The sequence below is a fragment of the Stylophora pistillata genome, chromosome 1, assembly GCF_964205215.1.
Source record: "Stylophora pistillata chromosome 1, jaStyPist1.2, whole genome shotgun sequence".
Lineage (NCBI taxonomy): Eukaryota > Metazoa > Cnidaria > Anthozoa > Scleractinia > Pocilloporidae > Stylophora > Stylophora pistillata.
The window spans coordinates 19,503,901-19,525,669 of record NC_142519.1 but is presented as its reverse complement, the minus strand read 5'-3'; the positions used below and the strand labels follow the sequence as shown (position 1 = coordinate 19,525,669).

The window sequence follows — 21,769 nt, the reverse complement described above, 5'->3', positions numbered from 1 at the left end:
TGAAGATTGTGCTCCAACTGTTATACAAGTTCATTTTTTAAATTACTTCGGCAATCTAGTTCAACATCTAGGATAAATCTTTTTGGTGCTTTTACAATCTGTGTTACATTCGAAACCTGATGGTTTTAAAGATCACTTTCTCCGAGAAAACATCGTGGCAAGCTATAGTCTTGAAAAAATCTTTGACGACATTTCTAATTATCCTAATTGGGCTCTAACGCTCTCTATGGCTTGTCATGATGCTTTTTCGTTTTTAACAATCACACATCTCGTGCAAAAAAAAAAGAAATTTTCCAGGTTAATTTGTTTTATAAGAGAGGCTGAATTTTTTATGCACGAGACGCTGTCTTAAAATTTTTTTGGCGGGAAATTTTAAAGGAATCCTTGTTAAAATTTTTGCCGAAAATGTTGCTAGGAAAAACTCTGTGCAAATGTGCCCAAATTTTCCCGCCAAAAGTCTTAGTATATGTACGAAAAAATTTGTTGGACACCTTTTTATTGACTTAATCGAAAATTACTTAATTACTTTGTAATTAGAAAGAACTGAAGGGAAATAAAAAGCTTTGTTGAATTTAAATCTTTGTGGTTTATTGAGTAAGTGATAATAAAACAAGTAGACAATATGGAAATAAAGATAAAGTTTATTGCCTTGAAAAATACAACTTCGATGTAAAAAAAAAAAAAAATGGCGCATGCATATTTTGGGAGCCGTAGTTTCCACATTTCAACAAAGGTTACTTAAAGATGGCGCATGCGCAGTATAAGCACCTGTATTTTTCTAAGTTTTTTGGCGGGAAAAATTGAAAATTTTGAACAGCCCATGTCAGTAATATTAGGCCAACCAACAGTTTTAAGTCGTCGATTTTTTTTTGGAATGTCATTTGGCTCTGATTTGCCGTGTCGTGGTTTTGAATGAAATGCGCTAAATCTGATTTATACCTCCGGATAAATCTCATCTTTCACTTTGATCACAGCTTTTCTTGTTTGATTCGTGCATCAGTCAACCTGCGTGAAAATAAAAACAGACAATAAATTAACAAATGCAACAGATCTTAAACCTTTTTCTAAGCCACGATTGAGTGTGAATCGCTAATGATGAACCAACGTTAACTATTTCGCGATGTAAAATAAGAATAAATCAGTACTCAACTCGATCTATAAAGGAACGTAAATGCAACCTGGATTGACCGATTAATTCAATGTGGCAGCAGAAAAATGTTCTCAAAATTATAACATTTAAATTACATCTTCGCCTTTTTCCTAATTTCTTTCAGGCATTGAAGACTAAGTTTTTTTTTTATGCTGGAGTGAACATGTAATAATTTTGTATTCTAGCAACATTCAAATGTTCGCTAGCAACTCCTCTGAGATCACTGTGCCGGAATGTAAATAATGATGGTAAGAAATGAGTTTAAACTATATTTTATCTTATCCTATTTCTGATCGGTCACTTCTTCTGTCTAAATCAATCAAGCGACAAACAACTGTGCTCTTCCTCATTCAATGGAAATACATGTAATAATAAAAATAAAACACCCTCTTATGTTAATTCTTCGCGCCAAAAACGCTTTATATGTTGCAATTTGCATGATCTTTTATATTTTCCTTGATAATGGAGTCATGACTACTCCGAAACATCGGATTTTATCGTTCGTTTTAAGTTTTATGTCTTAGGAAATCTCTTTTGATAAAGTCAAAGAAACCAATAATTTCGCAAGCTTCTGGTAACGCCTTATAAATGTAATTATATTCTTATTCGTTACCCCGCTCAAACGAAATAAAACATCATTCGTTGAGCAACCACAATTGGGGTGTGTCAACACGAGACGTATGCTGCCCTCTTAATTATTATGTCTACATCAACAGAATGAAAACTCGGAAATGTAAAAATTACAAGAAAAATCACCCTACAAAACAATCTAAATTATGTTCGTGTATGCAAAATCTGCTTCTAAGAGAAACTGATAATCCCTTGTCACTGGGTATTTAATTTAGAGGACGTAGGGACGGTCGTAAGACGCGTGAGACGAGAAAGAATTAAATGACGACAACTCTAATATATAGCCTACCACTAATGAAGCAATTGTAACAACATACCATGCAACACCCCCCCAAAAAGGCTTACGTAACCCATGATAAATATATATCTTTGTACAGGACGTGAAAATTGTAAAGCTAAATGCTGTATTTCAATAGAAAGAAAAATGACACTTAGTTTTTGTGAAACCGTTGCTTGGCAATGCGATGTTATATCTGCTTAAGGAGACTAGATACAGTCCACGGTTTTAACTCACGGTGAATTGGCATTACCACCAAAACCAATCGTACAAAAACAATTTTGCCCTCGAACAGGAAGATGCAGCCTTCATTCGACGATTAAAGAAAATAGAATAAAATATAATGTGAAGCACTTCTCGGTTGACTTCAATTTCTTTGGAAAATTCTACTAAAAAAGCAAGACGGTGGAATTCTTAACAAGTATCTGTGTCGAATAATATTTTAAAAAAAAAATGATTTGCCGTAACTGAAGTCGTCTATCTCTCCATTCAATAACTCACTGTAGACTTCGACACGGAATAAGTTCGTTCAAGATTGGAGGTGAATTTCTAAACCCGCCAAATCATGCACTGAAATGGAATCTTCGTTAAGACGCACGTTTTTTAACTTTAGTTTTAGCCGCAAGAACTAAGTTAAACTAGGCTGGATTATATTCCTTATTGAGTACAAAATCGTTTCTGAGATTGAAAAAAAAATTCCTTGAATAATTTAAAGATTTTCATTTTTTGGTGCACACTCTTTCAATTTGGTGTTTGCTTTATGAACTAGGAGATTTAACAATTACGCTCCAAGATTTTCAATTGAATTACACAGAAAAAGTTTACATCGCTTGATGATAAACTCAAGAATTAACTGAAGAAAGTAATATCTACTTTTAGAGCCTATTCTTTGAAAAAGTCCTTTTGACAGTTGTGGGCTCGGTAGCCAAGCCTTTGAACAGGAGTGAGGCTAAAGGTGACCTTGTTATGATAGAGATGTTGCTACTTTTCAAATGCAAATTTCTTTGTTATCATGCTAACTAGATACAGGTCTCTGTCACAACATGGTCACCCTTAGCCTCACTCCTGTTCAAAGGCTTGGCCACCAAGTCCACTACTGTAAAAAGGACTATTGGTTTAGTCTCAATAGCTGAGACATTAAAAGTTAGCCTTTGTGATATTTTTGGCTTTTGATGTAGCGATGACATTTAATGACTAGTTGCGAAAAAGTCGCCTCCTTTGGAGCATGCTATCTACATTTAGTTTGAGCGACAAGGACTGAAGAGTTGACAATTGAACATTAAAGGTTTTATCGTACGGAGTGAAAAAAATCCTATTTTTTTCAAAAAAAAAAAAGAAAAAAAAAAGAAAAAAGGGAAAAAATATCAGACTATCCACCTTATCAGAGGTTCAATATAGATTTTGGGAACAAAATACTGAGAAACAACAATTCTTAAAGCATTAGACAATTATACTTAAAGGTTTTTTTGAAGGAAGTACAAAGAATCAAATTTTGAAAAGATATCAAGCGAACATCAAACTTTTCAGCAATCTTGGACAAATGTTTAACGATTTTGAAACATACTGAATTGGTCGGTTCCAACTTTATGGGCTATACAATGATTTTTGTTTTGATTTCAGTATTATACCAACAACAGAAACGTGGTAATTGATTAACCCAAAAGTGCTGTAAGCGACTGAAAATCACCTTGATCAAAGAGGAATTCACCAAAAACAAAACATTTAAGAAAACAGTCTCAATCATATCTCAGTTTACTTTTATTCTAATTTTTGGAAAGATTTCCATATAACCCCATACATTAATTTGCATTACATTTCATCAAGACTAAATATAAAGGTTTCTTTGCAACACTCTAATGCACAATTGATGTATGGAATTGTATGAAATTATATGGAATCTTGCCTAATTTTTTTTTTCTCTAGGTACTTTTGAATCGCAGACATTTGATAAATCCAGGTTGAACTGTGAATTACATACCAGCAGATCAGACTTAAGAGTAAGAGCGCAGATAACTAATTCCTCGCGGTTCCATAGGAACAGCGAGGTTAGGTTTCCCCATCGTTATTATTATTTTTTTTTCCTTTTTCTTCGTCAACCAGAAAACGCAGTCACGTGATCAACAGCTGTCAAGTGAGATCGACATCGTGCTTTAGTCGTAGTCGCTTCACTTCGCTTTGCTGTTCACTGTTTTAAGATATGGATTCAGTGTCTTTAAATACGCTCAAATCGCTCACAAATCCACACACCGTTCGCGGTATAGCCATACTAGAAGATGTCGAGCGTTTTCGGAAAGGGCATTTTGAGGGATACCGCGAACATATTGTGAAACTTATCGAGAACTATACTCCAAACAAGCTATTTATCTATTCAAAAGCAAATTCTATTCTATCTCATGCCAACTCTAACAGCACAAGGGACTTCAATGCTAAATGTGCACAAGGCTTTCATAATGAACGCAAGACGATTGGATGCATTTCAAGCGAAGATATAACATTGAGCAAACCATGACTCTCAACGTAAAGCCTTCATCAAAATGACAGTTGTGCCACTTAAATTTATTTTCTATGAAGATCTGCACACTTCAAACCAAAGAAATGACGACATGACCATACAAATTTGATTGATATAAAAATTAAAGATTTTATAAAAGAGAACCGCGAGGTCACGCAAGTACGCGTCTAGTTAATCCGTAAAAAATTGCGAACAAGCAAGTAACTCACGTTTCTGGAAGTTGTCTTGTTTTCCTTTCCTTGCTTGAATTCCTTGATTTAGTGATAACCTTGTCCTATGCCTGACGCTGTACCGATGAGAAAATAAAAATATATTCATTTTGTGAAAAGGATACCTAGGTACGTATATATGTGAAGGTGTAATCCATTTACTGCAGTAAGTATATATGTGGAAGGTGTAAGCCATTTACTGCAGTATGTATATATGTGAAGGTGTAAGCCATTTACTGCAGTATGTATATATCTTAAGCACTTTGTTATTGTAATTGATGAGGATCAATGTCGGGCCCTGAAGACTCGATCAGAGCCATCACGTTTTGAACAAAGGCAACAGGAAATTTCATGTCCATCGATTGGTAAGTGCTTCCAGGCACTCAACCTTAAAAACACAAAGGTACCTCAGCCAAGATCACAAGACCTACTATCCAGGAAACGGACTCTATGTCAAACATTTTAGGCAACTTGGCTTTCTTTTTTTCTGGTTGAGACTGGAACTACGAAACTTATCAGACGCGTAAAAACAAATTTGACTTTAAAATACCAGTAATCCTGTTTGCAGAATAATTAAAAGTAAGGAATTAAAGATGATGAATGAGTCATTTAGCGATAAGTACATTATCAATAAAGTACGCATTTTTCGCTGCCCTAAAAGTCATGTGGTTCATCAAGAACTGTCATGGCGGCGACTTCTGACGATTAGTCTTTCACCGAACTTTGGGTAACAAGCCTATGGCGTCAGATAGGGAGCAAAATCGATCATCACATTTCGTGTCGTCGGAACTTCTTGATTACGTGAAAAGTTGCTCTTCGCGTCGTCGAGTTCCACTCTTCGTGTCGTCGTGTTTTCGTTTCGTCGTAATTTAGTATAGTCGTAAGACTTAAAGCTCTTATGTCGTCGTGTTCTTGTTTACTCGTGTTCTTCATTTCGTCGACGACGGTATCTCAAGGTCTGCGGTAACCCAACATTTTCCGCCAATTTTATTCACAGGGGGCCCACACAAGCGGCGTGTCTGGTCGTTTGTTCGAAATATAAAGAAATGTATGGGAGAATATTTAAGAGTCGTAATATCGTAAACTTATATCAAGGAATGTCTATGTCTATGGTAGATTTTGCGTTTAAGTTATACAGTAAAGTAACAGTCAACGCAAAATCTACCAAATCGCTCAAATTCGCCATTTAGAACCACAGAAACGACAATACACAGCAAGTGAGGTAGGTTTACATTTATTTTGAGCCTTAACATAGACATTCCTTGATATAAGTTTACGATATTACGACTCTTCAATATTCTCCCATACATTTCTTTATAGTTCGAACAAACGACCAGACACGCCGCTTGTGTGGGCCCCCTGTGAATAAAATTGGCGGAAAATGTTGGGTTACCGCATGTTGAGATACCGAAATGTTGAGATACCGTCGTCGACGAAATGAAGAACACAACTGAACAAAAACACGACGACAAAGCCAACTTACGACGAAACGAAGACTGGACGACGACACAAGAGCTTTAAGTCTTACGACTATACTAAATTACGACGAAACGAAATACGACGACACGAAGAGTGGAACTCGACGACGCGAAGAGCAATCCATGGGATCAAGAAGTTCCGACGACACGAAATGTGATGATCGATTTTGTCCCCTTTCTGACGCCATACAAGCCTTTCCTTTTTAAATTATTTTAACTCTTACAACTATAGCTACAACAAGAAGCAGGAACACTGTATTTCTTTCAAAAATATAAATATCTATACCTGTAGGTTAATTACCTTGAAAAAGTCGTAACATAATGACATCCATCCACTCTTCGTTGTCGAGTTCAAACCCCTCGCTTCAGTAACCACTCACAAATATTCTCCCGCCTTGACAGAATGTACGATATACAAGGTAACTGGGTTGAAATGATACGTTTCCTGGCCCCAGAGAAGCTAAAAAAAGACGCTGACATTTCTCGTAGCTCGTAAGATCTTTCCACGTGCAAGACCAATCTAAATTATGAATATCAATGTTTCAAAATGATTTAATTCAAATCAGTTCCCCGACCGAAGACCACGCATCGGTGAGCTCTTCGGTCACCTTCGTTAAATTTAAAAACGATGCAAGGTGACTAGCTGTAGCCGGCTAATCCTAATATCTGTAAAGTTAAATAGAGAGGGGCAGTCGTCGTTTTAATTGAAAAAATACTACCTCTAAATCAGATGAATTTGAACTTATAAGAAAGATTTCCTTGAAGAACAGTTTTCAATCATTTACCAACAGCTGACTTGAGCTGCCCGTAAAGTTGATGTTTTTCTTTTCCCGCGGCATGTCAAATTAGCAGTATCATCGACAATACATCAATCTACCACCATGTTGATGAAATACGTTGCAGCAAAAGAAAGACCGAGCTGCATTTTTGCAACTTACTATCAGATAAAGGCTCGTATATTTTGAAATGAGGAAATGTATCTACTTAGGATGACAATTATGATAACAGAAGAGATCAGTTAACAAAATTTAAGAAAATTCTAGGATTGGAGATAAGCTGGATTATTGACGTGAAAATTTGAACCGTTACGAGACTACAGTTAGGTAACCCCCCACCCTCCCCACCCCAGAGGCACCCGAACTCAGATCACATCCGCATTCAAGTCAAATGAACGATACTGGAAACTGTCGGTGAGAAAGAACTACAGGCCATAAGGGTTGGACTTGTCAAATCATATAATTTGTTATAATAGAAGGCGAGCTCTGATTGCACACTTGTACAAATGAGACTACAAAATATTGCACAGTGATAAGATAGCATACCATACCATAGTTCGCGGTAGAAAGTCCTTGAAAATGTTCCAGTTTTTTTGGTCCATCTCTAGTATAACGATCAATATCGATCAATATCAGTTTAATTTACATCATGTGGAAGAGAATATATATACTTCGTCGATCATTTTCTATTGTTGTGAGTAAACTCGGACCAGCTACATGGATGTATCGCCCCGACGACCGCGCACAACATTTTATTGACTTCGGTCAACTTGTCCTCTATTTGACCGATGCACACCGACTGCGAGGGGCTAAGGACAATCCATCCAGTCTCCATTGAAATCTGTCCCTACATGAAGAAAAGGTCCCGTGATGACTGTTGAACCTTTCTTACCCTTGCAGTGTCTCTGTAAAAGCGAAAAGACACTACTCGTTGAAATGCCTTGCTGCGATATTTAGGAATTTTTTCCATAAAGAATCACAAGTGGTACAACTATTAGCCACGGTAACTACATTTTTTTTAACTCAGTAACATAACTGCAAGTAGGTCTGTTCTTTCAGTGCCCCGAAAAGATTCTAGATTCGTGGCAAAAGAATACTGCAAACTGCTACGATACCCGAGTGGCAGTGCTTTTTACTTAAAATTATGGAGAACAGATACAATGTGTTATTGTTGGCAAGATATCTATCATACTTTATTATGCAAACCGTTCTCTGGAAACAAAACAAAACAAAAAAAATCAAAACAAAACGATTATGGCAAAAACAATGGATTACCTTTGGGAGTAAAACTGTTTTTTAGAAATACAGTAGTACAAAACTATATTGAAAACTTTCCAATTGTTTTCTAAACTGCAGCATTGACCCAATTGCAAGCCATAAAATAACATACAGAGTCGATCCTACATACTAATTGCAGTTTAGCTAGTACCCTTTAATATTTTCAAAAACCTGATTATAAACGTTTATAATGATCATAAACTGGTGCAAGTGTGTGGGGCACTAGGGATTTTTATCGCACATGTCAGATTTGAAAATATGAGCATCATCTGTATACCTTCTTCCTAGTCTCATTATTCTTCTTTATTATATGGCTATGTCTCACAAGGACTGGGAACTACCGAATTCACGAATTTGATTGGCTGAAATCAATATTGAGACTGGCATCTAGACCGGTCTAAGAAAAAAATGTACAAAGAATATAAAAAATTGGCATATACCACACAGCCATAAGGGAACTACCGAATTCATGAATTTGATTGGCTAAAATCAATATTGAGACCGGCATCTAGACCAGTCTAGGAAAAAAAGGTACAAAGAATATAAAAAATTGGCATATAAGACACAGCCATATAATGAACACCTTATTAACAGAGCTAGGTCGGTCTGTATGGGAGAATCTTGACCTCGGTCACTGGTACAGACCTCACTGTGTTCGGTCTGTACTGGCAACCTCGGTCAAGATTCTCCCATACAGACCTCCCGCTTGGTTAATAAGAACTAAGTAACATTAAGAAAAGGGGAGGAGAGGAGCTTACTAGGGGTGGGAATTGCCTGTTGTAATTTTTTGGTCTGATAGGGTAGAATAGAGAGCTTATAATTTCAGAGGAAGCACTAATTCTAGGATTAAAGGTTTGGGCATGTTATGCATACTATATCAATCAGTAAACATTACAACTTCCTGCTGATGTAAGTATGTAACACAAATTTTGCAATAACTAAGTGTTCACATATTCAGTCTATTTTTGTTCCTCAGGTTGTATTAATATTGACTACCTGCTGAATACATGGTCTTTCTCCAAAGATGGCAAACTGTCTGCTGTTATTTGGAAAGGGGAATGAAATCCTTACGGACAAGTGAAAATTTAACAATTGATTGATGCTTTGATTTGTAATTTCAATTCTTTTGAAGAGACAAAATAAGGGTAAAAATTGCATGTGAACACCTTGTTTGTTCTGCAGCCTTCTCAAATGAAAATCATATAGGGTGAATCTGAAACCAACAACCTCCTTGCACATTCATTATGATAACATAAATTATTCAAGAACTTCCAACTTAAGAATTCTCAGTAGCAATACTTTATGGTAGCTGGGTGAGGTAATTGGTAAATACATATGTACAGGTATGCTAGTGCATTTTGAAGAGAAGCCACTGAACAGTAGGTAGTTGAAATTAGCCTGCATATAAGCTAAATGTGCCACTCAATTTTCAATTCTTATGTCCTGTTCTCTCACTCTGAGTCCTCTCTCTCTTTGATTATAACTTGCTTAGTTTGTGATAAGCAAAACAGTAATGAGCAGTACCAATGTCCTGACAAAATAATATAGACAACAGCACTTTTTAATTCATTACCTACTCCTGTAATTGACTCAGTCCTGAGTGGCTAACTGTTTGCGATGGCCTGTGATCAATCTCAGGTTAATTTATATAAATATGGAGCTTTTGATTATCAGTTTGGTACTATGCATTTATCTGTAGCAAATGATCACAAAATCACAAAATACAACCATTGCCTACCATCAGCCTGTGATAGATGGCCAAATTTAGCTAATTGAATTCTGAGCTTAGAAACACCCATTAAAACCCAACAATCAAAAATCCCTTTTCTAACTTTGCAAAACAAGAAAAAAATTGAAAGCTCACAAGTCACATCTACAGTTACTCTCTCAAGTTTATCCTGACTTTTGTTTGCCTATAGATTGAGTTGATTGATACATTCAGTGAAACAGAAGATGCCTTTGAGTGAAATTTCATCACCAAGAAAATAAGTGATGTGAGTCAAATAACAAAAACAAAATTAAGGCATTAAATAGAAATGTAACCCTTCCTTGATATTTTTTTTGGTTCTCTCACTATTTGCAAAGAACTGTTAAGGAATTTTAAACATACATGTTTTGCATATCACCTAAGATGGGAACAACAAGTCAGATGACATGATCTTCAAAAAAATTTGCTGCATATAAGTTTAAAAGGTAAGTTGTCTCCTAATTGATTTAACTCACCAATTACCTGTGATGGGGTTATCACAGATCTACTTTTTTTTTGTCTCATTGAAAACATTCAAAATATTTGGTAACTTGTGTCTTAGGAACTAGCTTCATTTGAAAGTGACTCTCTAACTGATTCGCCAACACTTTCGAGTAACCACAATTCTATTTGTTTAAGCTGTTTAAGCTAAGTCTTCTATTTTAAATTAAATGCATATCATGCACATGTAGGTCTTCAATCACCATCTTGACAGAGTATTGAACTTGCAACTATAAAAAATCCTCCAAGTCTTCTGCCAGGAAAGATGATACTAACAATAATACCCACTTTTATGATTAAAAGTTTATAAATCAAAATTATAATAACATTTAGTATAATTTCAGAGCTGAGCAAAGACTTTCCAGCAATCTGATTGGTCGAGCGGTTCCTTATATGACGCTATATAAACTGCTCCACTCGGTTTATATAAAATGTTAATTAAAAATAAAATGTTAAAATAAAATGTTAATAATTGTTACTAAAATGTTATGATTTTAGAAATTTCTCTGTTGTTCAGCTCTGAAATTATACTAAAACAATTATTCGCCTCAGGTTCAGTGAATATCGTCGAATAATCCCCGAGACGAAGTCGAGGGGATTATTCGACGATATTCACCAAACCTGAGGCGAATAATTGTTAAATATAGATGTATGGGGTAATGCCAACTTAAATTTCATGAGTTCATTTCATCTGGGCACAGGATTACACTTTTTGGGTTCAGAAAACTGTTTTCCTCACATTTCTCAATTGAAATATATTTCAAGGTCACAAAGAGTGCGTTTCCACAGCACACATTGTATCTCTAATGCAGAAGCCCATTTAAAATGGTTCTTTTAGTGTTTTATTTTTATTTGGCTTTTTTCCCAGCTAATATAACAATAATTTATGCATAGTTCAATGTATGGCAAGGTGACCTCTACAAACCACCAGGGTTATACTTGAGGCCACCTCATACATAACAATATGCTTACATACTAGAAAGTGCTACAAGTGTGCCGCTTTTCCAATTTGGTGATTATTTACAAAGAATTCTAGCAGTTTTTTTTCTTATAGTTGGGAAAACTTGACAGAAAAGTGATAGTAACAGGAAGGGGATTACAGCTCTTTGAACCTTGGTAAAGAATTGTGAATTTATTCAGATTTGTTTGGCAATGATGCATGCAATGATTATTGACTGTTCTGGTAGCTGTAACCATGAATTTGACTGTTTGTAAAAAACAAGTTGAAAAACAATGGAGGCAATAGGTTGTTATGATAACAATACATACAAATTTAGCTATTTGAAATGTGTTGATATTTTAAATGTGTAAAATTCCTAATTTGGAGAAAAAAGGAGTAGATTATGTGCTCTACAGTCTGAATTGGTAATAGCTAGCACAGCCCATTATTGCAAACAATAAATTCTGCCAGTGAGTTACAATAGGTGACAATTAAGGATAAATTAGTGAGTGGTACAAAGTGAGTTTAGTTTTTGAAATAGATAGAAGCGGGACCTGAATAATCTTCCAATTGATTTAGAGATTTCTTTCCATAAATATAGGTGATATGATCTTTCCATGTAAAGTGCTTGTCAATATAATACCCAAGAAATTTAGTAGCATTGGTTTGTGTTAAGTTGGCCACCAAGAGAGATAGAAAACTTATAGTTACATTTCTTCTGCCAAGGTTTGAAAGTGACACAAGTTGTTTTCTTTACATTCAGCAATGATTTGTTAAATATCCATTAAAAGGCAATATGAGTAGTTTGAAATTAGTAAGCTGAATTTCACCCTGCAAGCTAGCATTTGGAAACTCTATGCCGAATTTGTAACACAAAATTTTAATTAACCTGTTGTAAACAAATGTAACAAATGTAAATGCCTTGGCTTGTCTTCTCAAGGTATCATGACTGGTAGCTTGTCACAACAAAGCTGGGTGTGAAACGGCTGTTAATTACCATCAACCTAGATACATTTTCTGAAGGCCTTTCAAAAAGTTATAGAAAGAGCCAAAACTTTGAAATGTTTCACGTAAAAACACTGAAAGTAAATATTTACAACACATAAACTGATGATGGCATGAGTCATGCCAAAGCATGCCTTAAAAAGGTGTAGTGGTGGCATACAGCCTAAAAACAGTTTGTAGGTCAATAATTGTAACTGAATCAATAAATGTAACTTTCAATCATTAGATATGAGAATTCTTCAAAGCAATTCATCCATTACAAAAGCTTGAGGTAAGTTTTGAGTTCCACAAAAAAACTACCAATATGATCAGTAATTCTTTCAATTTAAGTCCACTGAACTAGGACATTTTTCTTGTTAATGACACAAAAGAAAATAAGAGGAATTCATTAAGTTAAATGCAGCATCAAACCTCTTGTGTCTACATATATTGCCTCATTTGAATTCAGATTTTGGTGGAGGAAGGACGAGATTTACACTAATAGGCAAATAACAGCAAACAAATGACTCCCACATACATTCAAATTGACTTTCAGTGACTTTCCCTGCCATTTAAAGCTTAAAAGAGATAAACCTTCCTAGGTTAATCATGGATGGAGGTGAAAAATACTTTCTGTAAGATCAGTGACTGTTTTTTCTAAAGAAAAAATCATGGTGATAGTAATTTAACTCGAGTTTGTTTGCCAAACCTGAATTGTTGTTCTTGCAAAACATATATGTGTTTTTTTTCCATAATTTTGTGAGCTCTTTAATTGACTAGTGTCAGATTCTGACCGAAACTTGTAAAAAAATGTTTCATAGTTTGCTTGGAAGCCTTTTAAATCACCTTTATCATTATGAGTTGATCAATTGGTAGCTTCAATGTGCCCCTCTCACCCGCCACCCAAAGGCATCTGACAGTTATCAGTGCCAGTGAGTTTGAACTTTGCCTGGCTGAGGTGAAGAATTTGAACTTTGCCAGGGCCTGGCTGGGGTGGGGAATTTGAACCAGAAGTGTCAAGTCTTTCCAGGTGAATACAAGTATTATTTCTGTTATTGCTGCGTCAGTGGAGGAGTATGACAAAAAAAATTGGTTTTATCAACTGAGTTGATCACATAAATTGGCCATTTTAGAGAATTTTGAAACTTGTGTTTCGCGAGCATTAGTCCTTGGCCCTGAGTGTTGAAAATCCCATTTCCCAAGATCTTTCCTGGATAAGATCCTCCCCTCCCTTCCAACCCCTCCCTATGCCAAACAGCTTCTGTTCTTGTTCGAATCCCCTATTTACAAATCCTAGCTCCACCCCAGACATGAAGCAGAAATACATTGGGTAAGATTTCCGTTAGCGTAATTGTACATGTATACAGTACTTGGTAGAACAGATAATAGAAAAACAACAGATTACCTTTAGGACCAAGAGTTTGCTTTAGATGGTATGGGGTTATACGGGAATATTTCCATATATTGAAAAAACATGCTCGTCGAGCAGTTTTTGAAGAGTTTATTCCTCACCTCTGGCAGTACGTTGATCTGAAGGTTGTACGAGCTCGAGGTCTCCATCTCAGAACTTTTATACCACTGGGACGTCGTTTTTTCCATCTAAACATATTAAGCAAGATCCAACATGAAATTAAAGGTGTGTGATGTTAACAATCTCGTTCTGTTCCCGCTTGTGCCTAAAAGCTGGCAGATTATACATCATGCATTCTTCTCTTGATGCCGCCATGTTAGATTTACAGTTAAAACTAGTTTCCAGTGTTTTTCGTCCGAAGAAACAAATCCCTCACGTAACACGAAAAGTTGCGCGGCTACACGCGTTTAGCGAGAAACGTAAAAAGAAGTTTCTAGAAATGAAATTTCATACTTCAATTGCGCATTGATCAAGAGAGAGGATACTCTTGGCACGCACTATACAGCTTATCCCAACCACCCGGGAAGCCCCCATAACTTGATTTCCGTTATCTCATTTTTTTGTTTTGTTTTTTTCCTTTTTTTGAAAGGAAGGAAGAACTTCTGATGAGGCAATTTAGAGGTATTCAATAGAACGACCAGCTGTGAAAAAACCTCAGAGTATTATTCAATAAAAATATATCGATATCAAACGGGTAAATAAAGATTGAAAGAGGATGTAGGAAGACGAAGATTACGGATTACCTGTCACCGTGATTCATTTCAATCAGCTCTTCAGTTAAGCGTTAGGAAGAGGTTAGACACGTTACCTCCTTGAATGGATTTATTCATTAACAAATGGTTAACACCACAGCATGCACTACTGAGTTATGGATACACGCGTGAGGTTGCTAAGCACGAAAGAAGCGTAAGAGTCGCTCAAGGCGATAGCCGAGAGCGACTATAGCTTCTGGAGTGCTTAGCAAACCTCCCAAGTGCATCCATAACTCAATAGTGTACGCTGCGGTGTTGACCAATTTTTTTTTTTTAATAACAACAACAAAAAAAAATTCTTGCGACACATTTGCTTACTTGAAAACATTTGCTCACGTCAGCAGCGTACATCCATGGGCAAATAGTAGACTCTGAATTGACCAATCAGAGAGTGCGCTGTACGCTCTTTATGTTATAACGTATGTCGATTATTTCTGTCACGATCCTATTTGATATGGAGGGAGCAAGTGTCTACACTCCTGGACCGTCGAATTCGGTAGAGGTAACCTCATTTTGCTGAGGTTTTCTCCTTCGCGAGGCGATTACAGCTATTATCATAATCACGAGCTACATCTAGAACTCGAATTATTGTTTTATTTTCATCTGAGGGTAGCTTAGAGAACAGTCTCATTGCCTCTGCGAGCTGCCAGCCCCTCGTAGATGTCCTATCAGCAAGTATAGCGGGCCAGTTTGATTCTTGCAGACTGTGCGAGAAGCCTATGATCACGAGATGCTCTTTTAGCTACGCGGTGCGCTCTGACAAGAGTACTTTCCGATCCGGTAACCTCTCCGCTATATTACATACACTCCCATGTAATCAGCTGGGAACACTTTACAAGACAACGTCTATGTTTCACCCCTTTCCCCTTTCCAGTGTCGTTAATTGTCAATGTTTCTTTGAGATCTTGCAGACAAACACTTAGAGGGGCAATGGGAGTCAGCTGTAACTGTCCCAAAAAATGTGTTTGGAAGTCATTTGGTGCTGTTTGGACACTCTTCTGGTGGGGTGTGGGTGGAGGTTTTAAGTGTTACTATACTCAACTAGTGTGCCTTACGGTCCGTCATGCGTCAACCTCCCATTAATTGTATTCCGTACTGTGGGCATCGCAGGCGGCAAGGTCAGTCACGCGAGAAACACGGCGAAAGCTCAGTGAACGCTGTTCTTAAGTCCGCTGTCACGCGAGAATATGTAGCCGACATAGGCCAAGCAACTTGGGTCACTTTTTTTTCATGTAAGATTCTAACATTTTGAAATGTCACTAAGATCTTAAGCGTAGAAATCGCTGGCAGTTAACTCACAACAGGAAAATTAGGAGAGATTGTAAAGAGGTTATGCATGACAAAGGTTTCTGATGATTTGATTTATTTACGCATGTGATTTTCTACTCTTCCTTTGATTCCAGTTTATTCTTGCCATACATCCACTGTTTTTTTTCTCGCTTATTGAATCGCAGTTATAACTCTTAATGTAAAAGTAAGAAATCATTAAAAATAAATTTCAATCATATCAAGTACACGACTATTTCAATGTGTTCATTTACGCATGTAAGCATTGCAGCTTTGCCTAATCTCCTTCGTAATAGTTCTTTGTCTCGAAGTTTCTAGCAATCACGGCATTCAAATATTTTTTTGTACCTCTGTCTCATTCTGTCAGGTTCAAGAAAACGGAGCCTTCTCGATTGCTATCCTCTCTCCTTTCTGAGTCTTCACTATAAGAACCCAAAGGAGGTTTCGGCCTGGTTGGCGAGACAAATATCTGCTGTTCATTTGGAACCGTTTCATTTCCTGGGTGAACTGAGATTTCAGCCCAACTACTTCTTACGTGGGAAATTTCAACTCAGTAATTGCGATGAACGTGACGCCACCTTTCAAGTTTACTCTTGGTAAACTGAGTTCAGCTCAGTTTCGCTTGAAACCTTTACAGATACGTTACAAGGACTTTGATCGCAAATATGAGATCTCGGTAGACTTTCCCCTCGTCTCAAATGAACACGTAACTTCTTTGCCAAGAAAAGGGTGGAAAGGAAAGATACTAGAAACCAGGCTAGACTGTTTGATTACCTCATATGAAAAGGTTTTATGTAAACTGCGGATCAGTTAATCGTGCACATGGCCACGGTAGGCGGCTAAGTAAATTATATCCTTATTGGCTGTACTTTCTTGAACGCGGGGGCGTTCATGTGCCTCATTTCCTCAGCACATGTAGTGAGTCACGCAAAAGCTCGTTACAGACATTCAGATTCTTCTCCAAGTGCTATGCTTTCCAAGTATTCGAACCTCCGTTCCATTTTTGTTAAATGTTTGTCCTTCTGTTTTAAACCTTTCTCGAGTAAAGTTGTTTTCTGCATCATGGAGTCCAACATCTGGGTCATTTCTTGAATAATATGCTCTCTCTTTAAACACTTCGCGCTCGGGTTGCCAAGGGGAAGTGTTCTAAAGTCCGAGATGGTATTTCCTCTTGGTTTACGGGCCTTTTGACCCAAAAAATTCGAGGAAAGCGAGTCTGTAGGAGCAATAGATTCTGATTTCTTGCGTTGCTGATCAATAGCAAACAAGGTTTCATCAGTTACATGGCTATTGTCATTGATTCTGTCTGTATCTTCACAGTCGGAAGTGTCTAGCACCATAGATTGTGAATTATCATTTGGCACGAACCCTTGTTCCTTTGGTTTTACCTCCTTTCCCGAATGAAGACTACCCATTTCGATCAAATTCTTCAGGAAAGACTCTTCTACATCTTTCTCACTAGTTACTCGACGGGCACTTGAAGATCGACGCACGCTCTTTTGAGAAGCAGTTTTAAGATGTCGTGTCGTTTCTGGTGACTTTAACAGCTGTTGGTAATTCTTAATCACACCATGCAAATATTTCACCATTTCTTTCTCCTCAATAAGATCCGACTCTAGTTCATTGTGCTTACCACGAAGCTTTTTGTTTTCAATTCTAAGACACTCCATGTGATTTTGATCCATTCGTAGATAATCGGCTAAACTGGTCAATTTCAGAGGACGCACGACATGTGAGATAACGACGAGCCGGATAGTTTGTTATGATTAGCCGTATCATGAGATGGCAAAAACTATGATTGCGTGTCTGGAATTCGATACTGTCACGGGATTCAATTCTTTTGTTAATACTATTGTAGTGTAATTAGCGTTAAATTTATATTGGCCTTGTCAGCATTTCTATTCTTTGACCATTTTTCATCAGTTGACCTATTTCGATTAGGCCATAGTTAGTGGTCCCCTCTACTAACTATGATTAGGCGTATAAATAATTTTCGTTACTCTTTGCTGTATCTTGTTTTTCTTCTTCGTTTAAGCATTAAGTATAACTGGCAAAGAGATTTTATTGATTTTTCACATGTACGCGATCTGATCATCATTGCATGATAAGGAAGCTATTCTTTCTTTGGGAAATCTGTTCATCGTAAATCTTATACTCAGGACATGCGCGGTAAGTGAGGTCTTTTAAGTCTACGTCGTTTCTTGAAGCTGCGACTAGTTTTTAAAATTGTTTATAACATTAGTATCCAGATCAGTTAAAGAATTATTTCAGCAATCGGAAAGTCTTCGTTTCATTATACTTCTGTGAAAGACTGCAATGATCTCCCAAAAGACTTAAGAAAATTCAGCTCCTTCTTTAGATTTAAAATAAGATTTTTAAGCATCTTTTTAGAATTAGACCCGAAAGAGCATAATTTTACTTCTCATTAATACACACACACACACACACACACACACACACACACACACACACACACACACACACACACACACACAGATATATATATATATATATATATATAGGAAGTCTGCGTTTTGATTTTTCCGCATTACAGTGCTCGATACATAAAAGTAGAGCGCAATATATGTTCAGTTAGATAATACAAATATACTTCGCTTTCATCCCTATACTGTTTGTAGGGATGAAAGCATAGTCTTTGTATTCTTTTAACTGAATACACACACACATACATATGTAGTAGTTTGTAATGGGAACAGAAATCGAAACAACAAAAGAGATGAGTGAAAAATGTGTTCGAACCCAGGTCTCCTGATTACCGGTAAGATGCCTTACCGCCAGGCCACTGAACCAACCCCGCCATTCGACAGAAATGGAAGGAACTTTTTTAAATGGGAAGCTCTGAGGAGAATCACTCTTTTCTGCAGGAAGGATCGCGTCACTGCGCTCAAGTTGATCACCGATTGACAGTAAATTTCCCCCTAGATATGACAGAATTTTGTAGGATGAGCGGGGAAATTACATTTTTCCCCGCTCATCCTACACAATTATATTATGTATGTAATGATATATATATATATATATATATATATATATATATATATATATATATATACATATACATATACATACCATTATTTTAATCCATTATTTAGCTTTAAATATTTTTTTTTGGTATCATATATTTTATAATTGTATTGCTGATCACCTTTTTACACCAGCTCTTCTCCTGGTTTCACCTGATTGGTATATCAGGATAAATAAAGATATCTATTTATTTTGGAAAACGACAGGGTAACCCTCGGAAATGAGCCATGGGAAAAGTACGCTTCGAGTCAAATGGGGAGCAGCGTTGAACATCTTTCACAATAAATACACTTTTACCTCAGGAAAGCCTAACATTAAGGCTTTGTTCAAACGTTTCAATACAAGGCAAGGGAAACTGTAGAACTCTGTGTGGAAAACTCATGCAATTCAAAATCCGTAACTTATCGCTGTGAAGCATACGTTCGACCTTTTGTGAAAAATAAGGTTATTATTATAAAACATTTCGTTTCCTGTCGCGCGATCGTCCCTTAATCTTGAACAAGCAACTAAAAGAAAGATTCAAGATACACTGCCTGACAAAAAAAAAAAAAAAATAGAGAAAAAAAAACTTTGGAAATAGATTAGGGGTTGGAAAATGATTCTTTCGTGGGATCAAAAGCCGCAAACTTACACCAAAAACTCGGGATAAAAATCGTTCAGAAAAGTAAGCGAAAAAATCATACCCAAACTAAATCGCTATAACTCAACCTGTCAATAACCGTAGTCAAACGATTTTCTTGTTTTTTTTCTGAACATCTGAATTTCACTTGTAGCGAAGCAATGAGAGGCGAGGCTTTTTTTTACAGGGATGGTATACTCTCTGTACTGTAATGGTGAAAAAAAAAAACATAAAAATTATTTTGCAAACGTTTAATCTACATTTAAGATCTCTTGAGAAGCTTATCGTCATGAACATGTAATATTGAAAAATAATTTGTACACCGAGCCAGTTTAGACATTCCAATCATGATCCAAGCCCTACATGTAAGAGATCCCATTGGTTTGTTTTGCGTCACGCACATTTTTCTGTCACGCCTTGAGTTCGTAATCACTCCATATTTACAAAGAAACTAAACACCTAGCCGTAACCTGCTTCAAGTATTTGCATAATTCCTGAAGATAGCGCAGTACATTTTTTTAACTGTACCAAATATGGGGTCATGCTCCTGAACAGATACAAACGTCCTTTACTCATTGGAGCATTAAAAATAGCCTTCTTGACCTTCGCGTTCTTGTGTCCGAGGTATTTAGTCCGCTGTTATTAGTAAATATTTTACCTCAGGCGAGTTAATAAGCTCCTTTGACAGCTGAAGTAAAATGTCACATACTGAAGTACACTTTTAAAAGACAATTGGTGTATGTTTTGAAAAAGGTCACAGCTACTTGCTTTACTTATTAAAATAAAACACACTTAGCGAGACTTGGGAAGGTCTGTTCTTCCAGTTCGTGAAGTTTTACATGGATAAATAGTGATATCTACGTGGGCTGAAGCATAGAAGACAAGTTGCATGCAAGTTAGAGCCGGGTGAAAGGCACACTTCACTTGGTGGATGTCATTGAGTCGGACGAAGAATATCCTGAGCCAGATCCTGACTTGCTCGAGCCTCCAGTCTCCAGAAGTAACCGCTCGAACTGATTGACTTTCTCATTTAAGAAACCCAAAACGTCCGTAACGTCTTCCCATTCGCAAGTTATGTCGTCGCTTGAGTTCGACTGTTTGATTGTGGGCGCGATTTGAGCCGGTTGTTTTGGTTTTAAAGAAGCAGTTTGGTTGCTCATGGTATTGATTCCTTGATCCGCTTTTATAGCCGCAAGATCCTTGTTTCGTTTGAACGAGTCCGACCGTTTAGGTGGTTGCGGTCGTCGAATTTCCGTGTCTTTGCCGGTTTCCTTTGCATTATTGTTTACGTCTTTGGTTTCTCGTTTGAGACTCCTCATCTCAGCTTCTTTGGCCTCTTTGCGCAGCTGTCTGCTCTCTGCTTCTTTCTTCTGAAGCGTTCGCTCGTATTTCTTGTTCAGATTGTGCAAGTACCTCACCATTTCCTTTTCCCTCTTCAACTCTGCTTTTAGCTGATTTTGCGTGATTTTAAACCTGTCGTTCTGATACTCGAGTTCCTTCATCTTACGCTGCATATTTTGATTTTCGGTCTTCAGCAAAATAATTATCTTCTCGAGGTTCGCATTTTCTGCTTTCAACAATTTGATAGCCATGTGTAAATTCGATCCTTGTTCAACTGGTGAAGACGTCTTTCTCTCCTTGGTCATGTCTGAGTCCAGAGTGCCTGATTAAAAGCACACTCGGTAACAGAGCTACAACAAACAGTCAAACCATCGAAGTAAGAATCACTCGAGCAAAACGCTGTCATAGTAATCAAATCGGCTGGTATTACACGTGGAGGTATGCATATTTTAAATGACTTCCTTTGAAGCACTTGTTTAGTACCGACCTCAGTTCTGACCCCTTTGTAACTTTCGCTTAAAACTGTGTGACGTCACAAAAGCACACCCTAAGCTCATTTAAGTCTTAAAGAACATGCGGTCGAAAATAAATTTTTTTGATAACAGGCTTGATACTCTTAATTAGAAAGCATACACATCCTACTTAACCACTTGAGGCAACATAAAAAGTTATGTGATCTTTTTTTTGCTCAAACTGGAAAAGCGAAAAAGAGAGCGCGCGATTTTATGACAAATTGATCACGCCTCGAAAGTTAAGCCCTAGCCTGACAGACATGGTAATATCAGTTTAAGTCTCTTAAACTTCGCATTCACTACTCATGTAACTAAATTTG

The 21,769-nt window shown here is 37.0% G+C and overlaps 2 protein-coding genes and 1 long non-coding RNA gene across 6 annotated transcripts; all 3 read right to left on the bottom strand.

The window, feature by feature from the left end:
• Window positions 1–623: 623 nt before the first annotated feature.
• Window positions 624–14,269, bottom strand: LOC111345604 (uncharacterized). Of its 4 annotated transcripts, none has more exons than XR_015994432.1 (5): window positions 13,888–14,269; window positions 7,584–7,937; window positions 6,558–6,776; window positions 4,779–4,855; window positions 624–1,005 (listed from the first exon to the last, which is right to left on the bottom strand). It is a non-coding gene; the product is annotated as an uncharacterized LOC111345604 (long non-coding RNA). The 4 variants fall into 4 exon arrangements; XR_002696296.2 differs by having other exon boundaries at window positions 13,995–14,266; XR_015994433.1 differs by having other exon boundaries at window positions 7,584–7,879; window positions 13,995–14,266.
• A 1,717-nt stretch (window positions 14,270–15,986) lies between these two features.
• Window positions 15,987–17,709, bottom strand: LOC111345608 (uncharacterized). The gene has a single exon (XM_022952888.2). It carries the CDS (start codon window positions 17,615–17,617, stop codon window positions 16,871–16,873), a length of 747 nt encoding a protein of 248 aa, XP_022808623.1. The 5' UTR covers window positions 17,618–17,709; the 3' UTR covers window positions 15,987–16,870.
• Window positions 17,710–19,832: 2,123 nt separating this feature from the next.
• Window positions 19,833–21,488, bottom strand: LOC111345606 (uncharacterized). The gene has a single exon (XM_022952887.2). It carries the CDS (start codon window positions 21,240–21,242, stop codon window positions 20,517–20,519), a length of 726 nt encoding a protein of 241 aa, XP_022808622.1. The 5' UTR covers window positions 21,243–21,488; the 3' UTR covers window positions 19,833–20,516.
• Between the last annotated feature and the right edge of the window lie 281 nt (window positions 21,489–21,769).

Coding starts and splice junctions, on each gene's coding strand:
- LOC111345608 (XM_022952888.2), bottom strand. CDS start 17,617: ATGGATCAAAATCACATGGAGTGTCTTAGAATTGAAAACAAAAAGCTT.
- LOC111345606 (XM_022952887.2), bottom strand. CDS start 21,242: ATGACCAAGGAGAGAAAGACGTCTTCACCAGTTGAACAAGGATCGAAT.